The sequence below is a fragment of the Phallusia mammillata genome, chromosome 2 (genome assembly GCF_965637545.1).
Source record: "Phallusia mammillata chromosome 2, kaPhaMamm4.hap1.1, whole genome shotgun sequence".
NCBI classification, from domain to species: Eukaryota; Metazoa; Chordata; class Ascidiacea; order Phlebobranchia; family Ascidiidae; genus Phallusia; species Phallusia mammillata.
Window position 1 is genome coordinate 4,034,238 of NC_137253.1, and position 19,531 is coordinate 4,053,768.

The following is a 19,531-nucleotide window of genomic DNA, read 5'->3' on the forward strand; positions in this document are numbered from 1 at the left end:
AATTGGGCGATTGGGGGGCGCTGGGAGAAGATAGAGCAGGTAAAACGAAACAAACGACAAAGTCATTTGTGTCATATTTCTTCCTTTAGCGACCAGTAAAAGTAGATTTGACTAAGTATTTACTGTATTAGGTATTTTGTTTGCTACGTGTTGTTGATGGTTATTTCACAATACATTCTATACAAATCACAATGCGTCATTGGTCGGGGCTTGTCTGCTCTTTAATAGCAAAATATGCAGGTAGTAATTGACTTGTGCTTGGTCGAACCGAGCTAGACCGAGTACTTGGTACCGAGCATCGCAATTTCAGCGCTCGCCCGCATTAACTAAGCCGTTAGACAATGACCACAAAACCGTACTACGCATTGATTACTTGCTTGTTACACAATAATTTAACGGGCAAGTCATAATCGGGTGGGTTTTGTGACATCACAATTGAGGTGTGATTTATTTACTGCTGACTTACGAATGTAGAGTCCCCAAGAATAAAAGGGGGTTTATTAATTCCGAACAAGTAAAAGCGGCGATACAAGAAAAAAAGGTTGAGAAACACTGATGTATATCATCAATAAACGGTGAATGACTTCAAACTTATATATTTTTATTGTCCGTTGTAAGACTGCTTTTATTAAGACTGTCAAATCGGGAGACAACATTTTCCCTGGCCTGTGACACTGTGCTTGGAATGGTTTTTCAAGGCATGTGCCAATGCCACTTTAGGTAAATTCCGGTCTATGATCAGATACAAGGCCTCTACGTCAGCAGCATCAATAGCTAAATGGTGTAAATTACCTTGTGCCTGGTATTCCGATTTCCAACAAGTGTTTTTTTTTTCTGTCTGTGCAGTGTTCTTCAACGGTACTTTTGCAGAAGGCTTTGGTAATATGTCTAAGAATGAACCCTAGCAGTGCTATGATGTGAGATAGAGACGTATTTCCAGTCACATGTACCATTTTTACGGGTATATCTGACCACTTGGCAAGCTGCAGTTGTTGTGGTGCCAGTTTGTGGGGTTTGAACAAAGGGTATGCGTAGGCCGGTTTGATGTTGCTGAAAAACTTGGCTGAAGGTCCTGAAACACGATGATAGAACGCGTCGCTTTTATACCTACGGTGTGAAACAGCATGTCCATGTCTATGACATCGGCCATGTAGTGTTTTTCAGCAATGCTTCGCACTCAGGGTAGATATGCCTTTGGTAGCTGTTCAAGTCCCTGGGGCTTACTTTTTTGCGACAAATCGAGCGATACGCTAGGTCAGGGGTGCACAACCTTTTCGCTACGACGGCCAAATCGCAGATCCTTGTTTCACCAACGGCTGCCAATTACCTGCTTGTTTTTGTTTGCAAAATACTGATTTTGTTTGAAAAATACTGATAAAGAAATAGGTTGATTCAACATTTATATCATCTAATGGCGTCCAAAAGCCCAGATTAATTACTAACTTGATGCACAGATTGATCTGAACAGTGTGACAATCAGTCTCCCAAAATCTGTTTACAGCAGTTTGAAAATTAAAATACTTAGCAAAAAGGCTTTATTACGTCACGGCCACCAGTACATATATTTTAATAAACATGTTCACGGCCGCACAAACTAGTCTCTGAGGCCGCATGTTGTGCACCCCTGCTCTAGATTCAAGTTATTTCTAATTCCGTGTAAACGACGCAGGAGTGCGCATTTTCACCGGCACGCTTTTCATATAGGCAAGATTTTTTACTTGTTTAGTATTTTAACATTATAGATTTTAAGTTTTATTTTATTGTTCCTATCTTTTAGATGGAAACTGATGATGCTTAATTAAGCGAAATTAATATTTCTGCAAAATAAAATATTACACCTATGACTTCAGACTTATCTGTTAATTGTCCGCATAAACCCTATGAAGTCAATATTTATTAATCTGCTTTCTTTAGAATTAAAGAAGAAATTCAACACTTACGAAAAGCAGATCATGAAAATATCGTTCGGGTTCTTGGTTACGTCAAATGGCCTTTTACAATGGGCATAGTGATGGAATACTGCAAGGGTGGAAGCCTCAAAGAGTTACTACTAAATACATCCATAGAACTGGGCCTTGCTGTGCGCGTTCGGTTCTTATATCAAACATCATCAGGAATCACTTTCTGTCACAATTTACCCGACAAACGTTTGATTCATCAGGACTTAAAACCGGACAACATTATGCTTACTGAAGAGCTCCAATGTAAAATAATTGACTTCGGGGCAGCCGAACTGGCAACGTACAGTACTTCGGCAACTGTGAATCCTTCGGCACGAACCAAGAAAGAAAGACCCCAGTACACTCCCTACTACACCGCTCCTGAAAAATTGAAGGACCTTACAACAAAACCTAAGAAGGAACACGACGTGTATGCTTTCGGAATGATAACATTTTTCGTACTTGCTCGTAAATCTCCGTATCCAAATCTGACGGAAGGGCAACAAAGGGAGTTATTGGAGGAAATCAAGAGAGGAAAAAGACCAGACTGTCAGGAAATACAGGATTGGATACATACTTTGGTCGGTGAAGACAGAGAAATCGCAGAGCAACTCCAACTACTGATGAAGCGATGCTGGGATCATGATCCCACAAAACGTCCCACAATGGCTGAGATAAAGCGAGACTTGAAAATGCGTTTGAAAAAGCAAAAAACCACCAAGGTACTTTCTCAAGTTTTGACGACTTTGACTCAAATGGATTTGGACGAGCAACCGCAAGTCAGCGAAGGTCGACGCGTTCCTCTTCACTACTTTTCAACACGGTTTAGATGTTTTCAAAGTAAAATTATAAACCATACTTAACAAACTTTTGGAAACTAAAAACGAAATTGTTTTAGTTCCCTCCACATCAGTCGCCACTGCGGAACAAACAAGCGAATCAACAGGGGGCGCACAAGAGCACATACAGTCACCTCCTTCTCAACATGGGGAAATTCACACTAGTAGCAGATCACAGCAGCCGGGTATGAGATACATTGACTTGAACTTGTAGTTATCCACATAATGTTGATAGTTGCATTATGACCGATAAGGTTGTGTTATTTTTTTAGATTCCATCGAAGGAACACAAAGTGGGGAGGCCAATACACCCATAGAAATCACACAACCGGAAACGTCAACTGTGGATGTTTCAAGGGAAATCCCCCAATATCGGCACCAGGGTATAAGAAAATGAAAACCTAATTGACTGCGTTTGCGCCAACTAGTGTGACATAAAAACTAACATGTTTTAAACGTATGCTAAGGTCACCTTTCTGTTTAGATCCTAGCAGTCCTGCAAGTACCGGAGTTGAACGCTCCACCGAATCTACGGAGAAAAGTTCCCATTCCAGCAAATCACCACATCAACACGTACGTGAACAAGCAGGGGACGCTCAAGAGCACAAACAGTCTCCTCATCCTCAACAAGGGGAAATTCTCACCAGTAGCATGTCACAGCAGCCGGGTATGAAATGCATAGACACGTTGAAACTTGTAGTTATCCACATAATGTTGATAGTTGCACTGTGACCGACAACTTTGAGTTAACTGTTTAGATTCTTTCGAAAAAACAGAGAGTGGGGAGGCCAAAACATCTACAGAAATCACACAACCGAAAACGCCAACTGTGGATGTTTCAAGGGAAACCCCCCAACCTCAGCACCAGGGTATAAAAAAATGAAAACCTAATTGACTGCGTTTGCGCTAGTGTGACATAAAAACTAATATGTTTTAAACGCATTCTAAGGTCACCTTTGTGTTTAGATTCCGGCAGTCGTGCAAGTACCAGAGTACAAGGCTCCACCGAATCTGCAGAGGAAAGTTCGAATTCCAGCAAATCACCACAGCAACACGCACGTCAACCGACAGGGGGCGCTAAAGAACAAGTATCATCTCCTTCTCAACAACGGGATATTCCCATCAGTAGCAAATCGCAGCACCTTGGTAAGAAAAGTTTCCTAAGTTTAACAAAAACGTTTTTATGTTTTTCCCGTATGTTAGATCAAACAAGACAAGCAATAAACCAGGTCAAAGAAATTCCTTATTCCAGCACATCACTACAGCAACCTGCAGGTAAAGACCAATCACAAATAAACACGTGACAATCATATAAATACTTTTGTTATATAGGTGAGACTTCAACTTTGCGCAAAGCTAAACGAAGCCTTCGAAAGCTGTTTCGAGTTAAAACAGGAAAAAATCCAACGTCAAGTAAAAGCGCAGGTAATACTTGTGTTAGTGGTTTGGAAGAAATATCTTAAAACTCGAATGTTGTAAACCAATCTATTTTCTGTTGTACACACGCCTTATCGTCGTGTAGTGGACGCAAACAAATCATTCACTTTGTCAGCAACAAAACATTTTATCTTACAAGACCAAACAGCCTAGCACCACATAGAGAAAAAAGCAGAGAGGGCCAGGCTAAATTTGCTACAGATTATAACTAAACCATGATTCCATTTCCATAATTTTTGACGCTTTGGTCGACATTTCTGGCATTTTGCAACAAACCCTTAGTTTGACTAAATACAGCATAGACGTTTATTATAAAAAGCTTTGTCCTTTTTCAAGTGTAAAATTGTAAGTTATAAATTGTATCATTGTTACACTTATACTTTTTCAAGTGTAAAATTGTAAGTTATAACCTGTACATGGAAAACGAAGTGCGGTTTTGCTCAAATGTTTACAAATAAGAAACTATAACATGATGACAATCACGGGATCACAAATTGTACCTTAAATAGGAAACTGCATCTCAACAGTCCGCAGGCTATAAATGAGTATAGTGAATTGTCAAACTTTTCGGAGAATTTGAGCCTTCTTGCCAATCCTACCTTATAGTCTCTTGACTGGCAGAATAAAGTAGTCGGTTTCATATGCACTATATTGAATTGATCAGTAATTTGAAACGGATTTTTGATCAATTCCTTATCCTTGTCAAAGCGATGCTTTAAGTGCAACACGCGTTGTTCTGCCAAGCTCCTGTTGTAGGGCAGAATGGGTCCAAGCGATTTCCAAGGCAAGGTTATCTGGTAATGTCCATTCACTTCAGTGACACTGTTTTCCATGATCGAAAGAGCTCATTTGTCATTAAATGTCACTTAAACGTTTATCTTGAAAATCTTTATTGGACAACAACAACATCAAGTTTTGCACCTCAATTTTAGAAAACAAAAATACCGGAAAAGTGATTTAAAAACTAACTTTAGTCCAAACGCTACCACTGTTGGACTCCTAATCTATTAATTTAGCACTTTACGCCACCTGTCGGAATTTACCAACTTTTGTTTGATGTTTTTTGTTATTTTTTTGAAACGTCATTTTTTTTATTAAAACAACGGTTTGATTTGTTTTCAGATGAAGATGACGACTTCAATCAATTCGTACAAAAACATGTTGATTTATTAAAAACAAAAAAGTATGACGAAGCAAAAACGACAAAACAACAACTTTCAAGGTTATTTGGAAGTCAACCGGGGGTCACTGCGAAAGACTTGAAAGCAGAAGCCACAAAACGTAGAAATGATGGCAAGTATTTAGAAGCCATTTTGTTTTGTAGCATTGCCGCAGATTTCTATGTGAAGAAAAATCCGGACCCGGCTGTAGCGAGAAGTGTAGTGTTGTGTGCGGAGGAAATTAAAAAAACAATCGAACTTTTGATGAAAAATTCTACATTATTTTCGAAGTCGAGAAACATAGAAATCGTGCGCGATCACGTCATCTCACTGATGCATGACATCATTCAGCAAATCCGTGACCTTCAAATAGACGAAGAAATTCGATGTAAATGGGAGGTTTGGTGTTTGCATCAGATTGCAGTGAGTCAACATTACATCGGGGATTTGGCATCGAAGGAAACAACAACAAAACTTGGACTTGAACTTATGGAAACAAAGTTCGGGAATGAAAGTTCAAAGTATCGAATCTACGGTGTCTTATTGCACAGTCTTGGTGTTGTTTGCGAGGAAACGTTACGATTTAAAGAAGCAGTAGAATATTTCACAAAGGCAATCGAAGTTTACAAAACAGCGGAGGATTTAACTGAGGAACTAAGAGGAGAAGAGATTGCAATAAGTGAGGGGAATTTGCAAAACAACAAAGCAAGGCTTCAGAAACATCACATCAAAGACCAAAGGGCAAAAGTGCGTATGATTTAAAACACGCCCACACTTTCGATTATCCACTAACCTCAAAGACATTGGGACCATCTCTAATGGAAAATAAAAAAATTCGCCAATTTTATTAAATGCGTTTAAAAAATCGATGTAAGTTTAAAACAGAACATCCTAAGTTTAATGATAAAAAACGGCCGAAATAGACATAAAAAGCGACATGCTTTATTTTTCATGTTTTTATTTAGAGCATCGTAGTCAAAACACAATTAAATATGAATGACTAAAATGGGTAAAGCTTTCTTTCTACTGACTTCCTTTCTAATTCCACTGTCATGTTTGTTAAAACAGGAAAATATCGGACAAATGAAATCTGCTCCGTTCATTAGCCACAATATGTCAATGCCAACTCAATCTGACCATACTTTCCACTCAAGCGAATGGCCTAATGTGCATTTCCCTGCGACAGTATCTGAACATCCGCAGAAAAAAGATCAGCTCTCCTCCTCATTAACGCACTTAAAGGTGATACATAAACAAGTCAGTTGTGCATATTATTACTTTATGCAAACTGGTAAAACTATTTTAATCTTTTTTATTCTTATTTTGTTCACACTGATTTACAAAGTATCGGTTCAGAAGGAGGAACGTTGACAGCGGGTGGTTGTCAAATTACAATTCCCAATGATGCCTGTCATGCGGAAGTTAAAATCGTAATCACTTCACATTATGGAAACAATAACCCAAAGGTGTTGTTTAAAACTTCTTTATGAAAAGTTTTTTTTTGTAAATTTCTACGTTTTATCTTACAAAAGAGGGAAACACTTTTGTTTTCACTACTTTTACTTCCAAACTTGTAACCTATTTGTTCGAAAGTTTATGCCCAAAAAGTGGTTCAGACTCATACGAATTCACACAGGGAAAGGATATGTATCTGTGGTTTTGGAAAAGTTATCTGTCTGTCTATAGATTTTTGCAGTGGGTTGATTTCCATGGACATATGTTAAATTATTTCTACTGATCAGCTTTTTTGTCGAAGTAAAACAAAAAGCAAGAAAACAGTTCACACCTGATTGTTGCTTTTATTTTTAAAGATTGCATCAGCAAATAGAGAAGATGACTTTGTCCGCCGACTCACTCCGATGTTGAAATGTGAACCAGAAGGTTTCAAGTTTAGGAAACCCATAGAAATCACACTCCCTACATGTTATCGGAACGTCGAAGCGTCTCCTGTGTCTGTCAAAGTAGGTGAAGTGCTTTAGTCAGTAAACTGGTTAAAAAAAATTTCATATCATGGTAAAACACTATACCTATATTGCACAAATTGCAAAATAATTATAATTCAACTTATGGAACAATTCATTCAAGTTTCTTTTTTTGGTAAAGATTTGCCACAAAACAAACGATTCCGACTGGGAGGTTCTGACACAATGCCTAATGGACCAAACAACGCGATCGTTCACCTTCCAAACCGACCACTTTAGCATGTATGACTTTACACATTGTTTATTACAGTACATTGATGTTTAAGTTACTGATTGAAACACTTTGAATAAAGCTATGATGTGATTTGCACTGTTGGAAAGTTTATTGGTTTGATGAAAGAGACGGCAATCATCCTGGCAGTTCCTTCTTACGAGCAAGAAATCGTATCAGAAATTGTGGCACATGTGTTTATCTGTGACAACATTAAGTCAACGAAAGATGTGACGCCCCTCAACTTAGTTTTTGACAAGATTATTTCTCTGAGGTTAGTACTTGAAACAAACACTATATTTTTCGAAAACGTTTTTTGCATTGGCCTACGTCATGTATTCTTAAGTTTCGTTGTTAGAGGTTAAATATTAAAGGTGCAAATATTATATTGGCCTGATGATGTAAATAATAATAAACCTCAAAAAACCTTGCATTACATGTGCCGCCACCTAGTGGTAACTTTTCCTGTTTTATCAGAGTATGAAGGATATTGGTTCAAATCTGACAACTTAATCTAAAATGAACCAACGTTTTCTTACTGCAGAAACCAAAGACAAGATGTCCAAATTAAAGTAAGTGCTGAAAACACTATAGCAAACCCTAAAGAACATATTGCTACATTGGAGGGCAGCAGAGATTCCTGGCAGTTCTGCCTGACAAGACCGGAAAACGAAAACTGGAAACACGGGATTAAGGAGTTTAAACTGAAGATCAGTTTTAACAATTCAAATCAACCAGATATCGTCAAGTCTGTTTTCTTGGAGAAACGTCATTTAAGTGAGTAAAAAAATTGGCCTTATTTCAAAATTCTTGGCTTGGTCAGTTACACATGATAAAATCAATACAGAAAAGTTTTACAAAAAGCGATATATTACCCTTTTTGTAACAAACTGGAATACCGTTAGATGACAAAATTAGCCTGTACGGCTTATTGTCATCAGCTGCACTGATGTGACCTTGGGGGCCGACACACTGAGCATTATCTGCAGCTTATCGGTAGAATACTATTACCAATAGTGTATCGGTTTAGTGTAAAACTTATATTGCTTGAAGTAACAAACAATTGAAGGTATGGTTTGGCCACTTCGAAATCATCTTGCTCATATACTTTTTAATGCCTTGATGTCCGACTTAACGTAGGGCTTTGGGCATCCAGTCCAGATTGCAACCCCACAAAATACCGCTGTATTCGCATTTTTCCTTTAATTGCACCTAACTTTCCTTTTTCTAGCTCAACCTGCTCCGAGCCACGTTACAAACATCAATACGGAAGGCGGGGCGCTGCATTTTTAGAAGAGAAAGTCTTCACCCAAGGATATTTGATGGAAAAGATATATTAAATTTATCATCTGCTTTACAGAGTTCAACCTTTTCCCCGTATCTCCTCTTAACGAATTTATCTAAGACAACTCCTTTAAAAAAAAGTCGATATAAGTTGTTGCCAACTGATCAAGTGCATATGATGACTCACCATTACGACTTTTTTCGTGTACATGTGTCACTCCTGCGCATGCGCGAACTGTAGCGTGGTTGATATCATTTTCAAATCTTGTGTGTCAGGGTTGCCTGTTTCTGCCCGTGTCCACTGGTTAGCGATAGGGATTTATGTGTAATGATGTCGTAGATGCGTGACATGACTCAACAAGACTAAGTTTTTTGAGGAACAATTGTTTTGAAACTAGTATAGGACATACGACGTATTTAACATGATTTGAATTTTAAAATGTATAATTGGTCCCAATAAGTTGAATATCAAAAAACAACAAATCTTGCAAAGCTGCCCCGACCAAACACAACCATTTGTATATTTTCAAACCAACAAGTTTCCACAAATAAACTGCAACTCTCCATAATTGTCAGCATAGGCGTTGATAGCAGGGGTGGTGTGCCTCTTCTGTGTTGACGAGGAACGTGAAATTTTTGCTGTTGCAAAAACAAAAAGTGGGCTTATTGCTCCTGTCCATTCAGAAAAGTTTGATCTAGTGCTGTGAAACATGATTTAATGAAGTCAGAAGCCACAGTAAATCCATCTTTGGAATGTGAACACGTTGATGCTGTACGGTTTGCTGAGCCATTAGCAGTAAAAATATGGATCCAATATATTTGAATAAACTCACAGCATTGAATCTAATTGCCAATCACCCTGTGGATTCATGCAAGGACTTATTTATTTTAAGCATGAGAAAAAAGTACTACTTGTAGTGCACTTGGACTTTTAGGGTATGATGGGCTTTTCTGAAAGGACCATATGCATGTATTATTCAGTGTATGCAAAAAGCAACAACATGAAGGAAAAATTTCTAATCTTCGTGGTCCTTCTTTGCTTTGTTTTGTTTGTCAGAGAATCTCGTCTAAGGTTGGTACCAACGTGGCCATGATACTTGATTATGTCTTACTATACTATATAACAGAAAACAAATATTTTCTGAAAAAATTATAATGCAAAAACATCGAAACATCAAGTCTTATATTTTATTATTCCCTAGTGACGATGATCCAGCTCTGAGCTTTATTCCCCTAGTGACGGTTATACCCCTAGTGACGATGATCCAGCTCTGAGCGGAACTGGTGGTAACAACCATCAATAAATTTCACGTTTCGATTTTGTTCTAAAAATTTTTGAAACTTAAATTACCCAGTAAAAATTTTATTTACGTTTTTTGACAGAGAGAATCTCCTCAGGGGTACCAGACAAAGTAAAGTCAACATTTTTGAAAAACTGTGAAAAAAGCTGTGAGCATTTAAAGATGAAAATGCTTTTTTATGCAATCTCATTACGAGTCGTCAATAAATGTTGTAGATTAAAATTCGCTGCTAAACAGATATTTATGAGTTCAAAAGCGTGCTCAGAATGTAACGCATTGCAAGGTGACCAAGTCCTAAATTGATGTTACTTAATATGACAGAAGCAGTAACAAGAGCAGTACGGTTGCGCCGTGTACTGTCGGCACATATTATAATGCATTGCGACTATATCAGGGGTGGCCAAACTTTTTTACCAGAGGGCCAAATTTGCAACTGTCTTGCCACTGGAGGGCCGGATTAAATGAGATTTACGTCAAATTTGTCGTAACTGGTTGCCATCTTTATTAAAATATATATTATTGTAGTAGAATAACAATAAATAACACCATCTTGGTGTTCCAGTGTACTAGTAGCAGCCAGCGCCATTGCACTGCTTGTTCACAGTGGTAAATATGGTGCTTGGAAAAAAACAGGCAGGGTGTTTGGCGGGCCGGATGAAACAGGACTGGGGGCCGGATGCGGCCCGCGGGCCGTAGTTTGGCCACCACTGGACTATATTGTAAGGTGATTACTGTCACGGAAGTGATATTTTTGACAGTTAAGAAGTTGGCCCATCTGTCGATTTATAACGCGACAGAACGTTAAAGCCGTCGCTACGGCGTTTTGTTGCAAAATCTGATCAATGTTTATGTCAATAAGTTGATGATATGACCGCATACGTAAACCACGTTTTGCCTGAAGGCAAATCTAAACCTGTACCTGAAGCATCTTGATAAGATAACAGACTTAAATAGAAACACGTGCAGGGTAATTTTATGAATCAATACATGATCAAATTTAAGCAAAAACTTTTAAATGTAAACAGACCAAAATGAACAAACAAACAAATAGTTTTGAATTTTATTTCATTGTAGCCACATGCGAGTTGGAAAAAGTGTCACTTCTAACAACTTGACTTTTTTGTGACCTTGATATTCTTACTGTCCACCTGGGGGACTAAAAAAACACAAAGCGTTTAATTGGCTATTACGTCATTATCGTATTAAGTCATGTTACATTTTTCTCCGAGTCGAAGTCATATTCTGCGCTGTCGGAGCTGCGCATGGACTTGTTACGCAATCTGTAAATTGCAAGCAAATCTATTAACTGTCAACCACACATTATGTAGTTTTCAAGGTTCAGGTAGGTTTTAACGTGAGCAAATCTGGTACACCGAAACACATCGTGTGTTTGAATAACCTACTTTATAGAAAAATACACTGTTGCAATGTCTAAATTTCGTATCGATTTGTGTTTTTATAATACTTCAACTTTATTTTGTTAAAAAACAAATATTTTATACAACATGATTACAAGTCATTTAGTTGTTTTCAATGATAAAACAACTATGCAAGCTAATTGGTTTTAAAATATATTTTTGAGATAGTAATGATATTTCTGGTAACATGTTTTTGCTCTGTAATAAAAATATGACCCAAATAGACCTGATTTAGGTTTCAAAAACTTCGGCAATTGTTGGTCATATCATCAACCTTCGCTTTATAGCCAATTTAACCCATGAAACCTGTCATCATGGTTATAGACAGTCCCATTAAACGCATACCAAGTTATGTTTTTTTTTTGTTAACTTTTGATTCAAATTTTAACCGTAACTAACCTGTTCCTTCGTCCACGAAGCCATTTAAATCCCTGTAGACAAATATAAACAAAAGTTTAGTTTCAATATAATCTACTATAGAAACAAATAAACTTAAAGCTTACCAATAAATAGAAGGTGGCAAATACCGGTCCTTGCTCGAAACCAACGATAGGCAAGAAACCAAAAGTACAAACAAAAGTGTTTTCTTCGAAGTGGACATCGCACTACCAGTTATTTTCGCAATTAACTTTCAAACTTCTCCAACTTGAATTTTTTGATCAACTTTATATTTATGCAACTTTATGCAAGCTACTTTAAGCAAATGTAGGACCACTGTTTGGGTGCTACAGTAGCAGAGGGCAGATTTCCGCTTGATGTAATTGTTTTAGTCTCTGTGAGAAACTGTCCCATATTACAATTTCCTTTTCTACTATTGTTTCTCTGATAAGTCCTTTGGAAACATGACAATATGGGGAGAGTGCGTTGCCAACTATAAGGATGGGCTTCTTCATAAATGTAACTCTCTGCTACTTTAGGGTTAAAAATTCGCCTCACTCAACAGACTACACAATTTACTTGCTATTAATCAATCAATCACTCGCCCAAGATTTCAATCAATCGCTCAATCGCTCAATCCCCCAGCGTCCCTTCGCTTTTTTCGGACACAAAGTTTTTCCTTCGGATCGCATCCCTTTCTAGCGTCAGAAGAGGAACGTAATTGCAATCCGAACCAGGCGATTGTTAGCACACTCATTTTGTCCGATACTGAAGGCCATTTTTATTCTTGTGTCATCATTTTTTTTCGAGCGTCTACCTGGACACTTGATCAGAAACATTACATGGATTTTTGAATCAGGGTTTTCTCCTCTAGCCTTCCACAAACCAAAGCGTGACTGTAAGGCAGTAGTTGCCTCAAATGGGGGAACCGGTTTAGTCGACGGTCACTCGACCTGCGACAAGTTGTACTGGGCTACGTGGTACCAGTAGCAGGTATAAAGCCTGACTTGCTACATGGATGTAAAGATGTACAAAAGCGATAGTGAGGCCATGCAAATTATGATAAAATGAATCGTTGAACAATCGTTTAAGTCGGCTTGTCCAGTCAACTTACACGTACAACTTATTAAAAAAGTAGTGAATAATAATAAAGTAATAAAACAGACATTAACGTGTAGACCGTAACGGTTCTCTGTCACTTGCTACGTTATGTATTTCCTCATTGTAAAAGGCATCCATGCAATCACTGAAGGAAGTACACCCACTAAACAAGTATTAACAGTGTTGTTACTATAGCGTTTGTAAAAACGTTTGATTTGTTGAAATAAGAATCGTTGGATGACGTACCGTGGTTTGTTGCAGCACATTGCTTTTTGGTTGATGTTCCAACTGTAATTGTTTGTTGTACCAGGTTTCTGAACTTCATTTTTTTGACACAAGTTTTTGCTTTGCTTTGAAGTAACAAGCAGAGTTGCAACCAATCGGGCTCTTTAATATGTAGCAAGTTTAAATGTTTTTCAATAGAATTTCAAATTTTTGAAAACGTCATACTGGGTTCAATTGTCCGCTAATGACCATTGAGTAGGTTTAAATCCCAGCCTCTGTAGTTGATTGTTACTGGCCGCCATATTTGTCAAAAGTAGTCCTGTTTTAAATTTATGTTTCTGGATACAATTGCACTGGTTTCTACCGTTTGCTGTGACGGGCACTCTACGTGTTTTACCGTTACGCTTTTTAAATCGTAAGATTATTATACTTATGTATCAAAGGCCGCATGCTTTTAGAAACCACCTATGTTAAAGTGAACATCAGTGGCTAGTTGATAAAAACAATGTGAAAGCAGTAAATAGAGGCACCATAACGCAAAGCAGATATGGAGTGTCTCACATCCTGGCACAAAGCAAAATAGAATCCCACACTCTGACATGGAGCAAAATAGAGTTTCACATCCTCACGTGGTGCAAAGCGGAATCCCACACATTGAACCAGTGCAAAATAGAATCCCACACTCTGACATGGAGCAAAATAGAGTTTCACATCCTCACGTGGTGCAAAGCGGAATCCCACACATTGAACCAGTGCAAAACAGAATCCCACACTCTGACATAGAGCAAAATAGAGTTTCACATCCTGGCATGGTACAAAACAGAATCCTACACAATGATCAGTGCAAACCAAATCCCACATCCGAGCGTGGTGCAGCAGTCTCACGTAGTCATGCGGTAAAACCAGCTTCCACCAAACAGATTTGTGCATGACAAAATCTCTTCATTGTAGGTTTAAGAATACGCCTCACTTGTTCAATACCTCAACTTACTTGCCATATACAGATGTTAACATGTATGAACACCCCTATAAACCAGGCCATACAACTGATATTAAAATGAATTTATGCGAACGAGAGTTTGAATCGCTTTGTTCCTCTTATAACGGGAACGAATTACTTGTGATGATACTAACCGAGTTGAGTAAAAAGCTTGGTAAAAATACACAACCACACAACTGGACTAAAACAATCAACAAGCCGGAGATAGCTGCGCAACTTTTAAACGAAATCAAGTGCAGAACACCAAAGGTACCAATTGGTGGAAAATGACCTAACGCGCTGCAGCTATACCTTATTTTGAGTAAACACATGCGGCGGGCAAAGGTTAAGCGGTTAAAAGGGACGACTTCAGTGCGATAAAACAAACCACCACAAACGTGCAATAAGTGGTAGGTCGGTTGGTTTAGTTACATAGTTATCCCCCGAAATTTGCAAAAATACTTGTGGCTTTTTAAATGTGAACTTGTGAGATAGGTTAATGCCAGATTCAATTACTGTTAGATTAAAACCAGTGGGATTCAATTTTTTTGTCAGCCGGTTCTATCATAAAAGTCATATTTTTCAGCCGGTTCTGTTACAAAAAGTTCATTGACAGTATCCAGTAATGCTAAGCAGTTCGCTGATCTCATAATATTTCGCCAGACGATCCTATAGAACAGGTGCGAACCGGCTGAATCCCACCACTGATTAAACCGTTTAAAATGAAAGGCTACACTCTAGTTGTGACACGCACACAAGAAAGACTTGTAATAGCTAGATTGTGTTGTAGAAGTAATAAAACAAATATTATTGTGAAGACTACATAGTGGTTCTCTATAACATGCTACATTGTATTTCCTCATTGCAAAACACATCCATTCAGTCACTTTAGGAAGTTTGCCCACTCAAAACGTATTAACAGTGTTGTTACTAGCGTTTAAAAAAACGTTTGGTTTGTTAAAATAAGAATCAATACGTTGTATGAGGTACTGTGGTTTAATGCACGACTTTGTCTCTTTGTAATTTGGCTTTGTGCCTTAGCTTTTTTATAACTTAATGTAGTAAAACAGGTTGGTGCTTTAATTGTAATTACTTGTTGTACCAATTCTTTAAACGTCAAATGTTTCTACCCATGCTTACGCCTTGCTTTTCAAATACAAGCAGAGTTGCAACCAATCAGTCTCCTCAGCGTATTCTACGTTTAAACGACATGATCCCGGTCTGTGTAGTTGCGCGTTTGTAGCAGTCACATTTGTCAAAAAGGATAGTACTGTTTTTAAAGAAATTATGTATTCTGATACAATTGCACTACTGTATACCGTTTGCCGTACTGGCCACTCTACGGTGTTTTACCGTTTCGATTTTTCAATCATGAGATAGCAAATTTAATAATTTCCTACTATTTTGATTGTGAACTGTAACGTACCCAGTGTACCATACCAACACAAACCACCTCAAGTAAATTCAACGCCAGGTTGTTGGTTGATAAAAAAACAATGAGAAAGTAGCAAATAGAAAAAGATTATAATGTACGCAAAGCAGATAGGTATACCGAGTGTCAAAATCCTGGAACAGTGCAAAACAGAATCCCACACTCTAAAATAGAGCAAAATAGAGTTTCACATCCTCGTATGGAGCAAAATAGAGTTTCATATCATGCCACGGTACAAAACAGAGTCCCACACAATGAATCAGTCCAAAACACAATCCCATGCTCTGACATGGAGCATAAGAGCGCCCCACATCCTGCCTGACATGGTGCAAAACAGAGTCCCACACAATGAATCAGTGCAGCTGTGAATCCCACATTGGAGATTTGAGCAGCAGTCCCACGTGGTCACGTAGTAAGAACAGCTTCCAACATACAGAGTTTATGCATAACTGAATCTTTTTATTTTAGGTTTTAAAATACGCCTCACTAGTTCAATACTTCAACTTGCGTGCCATCTACGAACGACAACATGCATGAAAATCGCTATAAGCCAGACCACAGAACTTAATGATAAAATTAATTGATTTGAGTTAAGTTTATTTCCTTAGTGAAGAAAAACATAGCGACATAATAGCACTAAAACAATCATCAATGTGGTAATAACTGCTCAACTTGGAAACGTTACAGAAAGTAAAACAATGAATGTCACAATTGGGGGATAATGACTAAACGCGCTGCAGCTACACGGTATTAAAGCGTTATGTGACTGGGGGATCACAAGAAAGTAAGTTTGGCGTACTGTGGGTAAACAGGGTTAGAGAGGAAAAGAAACCACTAAAGGCATGACAAAGAGTTCGCCTGAGACATGTGATGTCATTGCAATATGCTTAGTCAACAAAAATAAACAGAGCAAACTTACAGGTGAAATTTTGGTGTTATAGCTTGTGTACTACCAAGTCCATGCAGTGAAGACATGTGATGGGCAAAGCTTAAGCGACTTCGGTGCGATAAAGCAAACAACCACCAACATGCCATGCGGACACGGGTTTAAACTGGTTTGTTCCCCTTATATAAGGTACAAATTGCTTGCACAGATAAAAAAAAAACGGCTGGTAAATGACAACTGAGTTGAGTTTATTTTCTTAGTAAAAAACACACATAGCGACACAATTGCACTAAAACAATTAACAAGCCGGAATAGCATGATAAATGAGGTGTCATGACACTGCACTGCAGTGTAAAAGAATGTGCATTGCTTAAATTCAAAGTGAAAACAAACACAGCAAACCGAAAGGTGAAATTTTAGTTTTAAGTAGCTACATGCAGTAAAGACATACGGCGGGCAAAGCTTAAGGCTAAAAGAGCAGTGCCACGAAACAAACCACCACAAACGTTCCGTCGGGGATACGTCGGTTGGTTTAGTTACAAGGCTACAAAGTTATATATAGTGACATTTGATTGCATGCTATGCTGCATTTCCTCATGGCAAAAAATCCATGCAGTCACTAAAGGAAGTTTGCCCACTCAAAACCTATTAACTGTGTTGTTACTATAGCGTTTGTCAAAACGTTTGGTTGTTTAAATAAGAATAATACTTTATTACATGACGAACTGTGATTTAATTCAGGGATCCAAAGTTTTCCACACATGTTATGTCTCTCTTTACGAGCGGAGATGAAACAAATGGGTCTTCTTAACACATTCTACGTTCAAACTTAATTTGTTTCTACGTTCAAACCATATTTTATACGATTTAAAAAAAAGTTACAGTGGGGTTCGATTTTCGGCTAGAAATATTAGTGTTTGTTTCAAATCTCCAAGTCTATGTATTTACACGTTAGTAGCGGTCATCTTTGTCATAAAGAATAGTCTTTTTTAATTATGTGTTCTGATACAATTGCACTGCGGTATACCGTTTGCTGTACGGAACACTCTGAGTGCTTTACCGTTTTGATTTTTCAATCATCATATAGCAAATTAAATAATCCCCTACTATTTTGATTGTGAACTGTACAGTACCCAGTGCCCCAACAAAAACAACCTCAATTAATAGCAGCATCAGGGGTTGCTAGTTAATAAAACAAGGAAAAGGCATCAAATGTGGCAACATTGCGCAAAGCAGATACCGAGTGTCCCGTATCTTGGCACAGCGCAAAATAGAGTCCAACATTCTGACATGGAGCAAAACAGAGTTTCACACATTGATTCAGTGCAAATGAAAATCCCACATTCAACAGCCCCACGTAGTCACGCAATAAACAGCTTCCAACATAAAGAGTTTATGCATAACGACATCCATAACGTGGCACAGTGCAACACAAAAACCCACACACCAAAACTTCGCAAAAGCCACGTATATAGCGCATTAGTTGACACTCAAAACAAGTTCCATGATAAAAACAATCCTGCTTAAAGCCACCAGCACAAACATGCGTAATATGTGGTGGGTTTTGTTGTGGAATATAAATACTCGGTGCTAAAGCAAGAAGATCAAACACTCAGTGTTGACCGTGGTAGAGGAAGAACTACAATTAAGAAGATAAGTCAAAAATCTTCTGAAAGATGGCATTTTCGCAATTGCTTGTTAAGAACACTTTACTGTCGAAATACAAGATGAAGCCAATTTGGGAGACATTTCGGTCTTACACTATGATTTTATTGACATCATCAAGCCTATATCTCGTCTACGCCTTACCTTCCGACCTGTTGTATTGCAGGAAACGCAATACAACTGTCATTGTTGTGGCGGTCAGTCAAGAGTGCCTCGAGCAATGTCCCTATGTTGTAAAATATTTCTGGTGGCTTGGGCCTTGTTCAACCACTGTTCTATTCTTTGCAAACAACTATTGGGAGTACCTGCCACATGTGGTGGGCAAAGTAAAAAGTTACAGGGAAGCTTACAATTTAGTGGAGGAATTATACCCGTCTGTCGGGTATTTAAGGCATCTTGTAACTACTCCTAACACAAATAATTCAAACGAAGAGGATCGACAAAAACGCATTTCAGCAAGAAGAATCTGGTCTTTGATATATTGCCACATCGTCGGAACCAAGCATGTTGTCTGTAGATATCAATTAAGAAATATTTTTAGTATTATTGTGACTACAGGTTACTTAGTACTTTTAGCCAATATTCTTGATAAGTTGAGCAAAAGTTTCTTGTGCAAAGCAATGAACTCCAATTTTACGTGTTTTTATTCATCATTTGAAGTTGTCATTGGCGTGGTCATTATCCAAGTATTTGCCGTTAGCGTTCAATTTTTGATTTTGATTGTTGTGGTTCCTGTTTGTCACCGTTACTTCGGAAAAGATGACTCAACTTTTCTTCAAAAGATGATGTTGGAATCAGGCGATAGCACGATGCCCAAGAGATTTGCAGCGATTGTAAAATATGTCGAAGAAGAAAAGGGCGCAGACAACCAAATTTTGTATGCAGATTGTCATCAGAATGCTATAGACGCCGCCAATGCAAAAGATTACGGGTTTTTCGCCTTTTACAAAGTGGTCTGTCGCGCACACTTTGCAACTGAAAATAATGGAAATGTTACAATATTACGCCGGGAAAGTCACCCTGAGGTTGTAAAATACTTGGAGAATTCGGGCCCCATGTTTGAATCGGCGTCCGAACAAGAAGCTACTGAACCCTGCTTTTCTCGTTATTTCTGTTAATACGATTTTAAAATCTTGTCGAAAGTATATGCTCCAAGTTTTTATTTAACATCGGCAGAAAAATATCCTAAAGTTTGAAGGAAAATGAATGTAACTCTCACTCGAATTTGCTTCCGTTTCAAATTTCCACAATTTTTTTTTTCGAAAAAGTCATGAATGTCATTGAGTGTTTGTT

The 19,531-nt window shown here is 38.1% G+C and overlaps 2 protein-coding genes across 2 annotated transcripts; both read left to right on the forward strand.

Moving 5' to 3' along the window:
- Positions 1 to 1,941: 1,941 nt before the first annotated feature.
- On the forward strand, positions 1,942 to 6,060 carry LOC145212246 (uncharacterized; the record flags this gene model as incomplete). The annotated part of the gene is made up of 8 exons (XM_080080300.1): positions 1,942 to 2,780; positions 2,839 to 2,964; positions 3,052 to 3,162; positions 3,264 to 3,344; positions 3,827 to 3,904; positions 3,983 to 4,054; positions 4,112 to 4,204; positions 5,339 to 6,060. Coding segments are annotated over exons 1-8 (2,064 nt in total), but the record flags the coding sequence as incomplete, so codon positions are not given.
- A 652-nt stretch (positions 6,061 to 6,712) lies between these two features.
- LOC145214682 (uncharacterized) lies at positions 6,713 to 9,441 on the forward strand. Its single transcript, XM_080083262.1, has 6 exons — positions 6,713 to 6,842; positions 7,188 to 7,337; positions 7,480 to 7,580; positions 7,652 to 7,843; positions 8,114 to 8,346; positions 8,801 to 9,441. Exons 2-6 carry the CDS (start codon positions 7,236 to 7,238, stop codon positions 8,860 to 8,862), a joined length of 690 nt encoding a protein of 229 aa, XP_079939388.1. The 5' UTR covers positions 6,713 to 6,842; positions 7,188 to 7,235; the 3' UTR covers positions 8,863 to 9,441.
- The last annotated feature ends 10,090 nt before the right edge of the window (positions 9,442 to 19,531 follow it).

Coding starts and splice junctions, on each gene's coding strand:
- LOC145214682 (XM_080083262.1), top strand. CDS start 7,236: ATGTTGAAATGTGAACCAGAAGGTTTCAAGTTTAGGAAACCCATAGAA. Junction 7,338..7,479: donor CGTCTCCTGTGTCTGTCAAA/GTAGGTGAAGTG, acceptor TTTTTGGTAAAG/ATTTGCCACAAAACAAACGA. Junction 8,347..8,800: donor CTTGGAGAAACGTCATTTAA/GTGAGTAAAAAA, acceptor TCCTTTTTCTAG/CTCAACCTGCTCCGAGCCAC.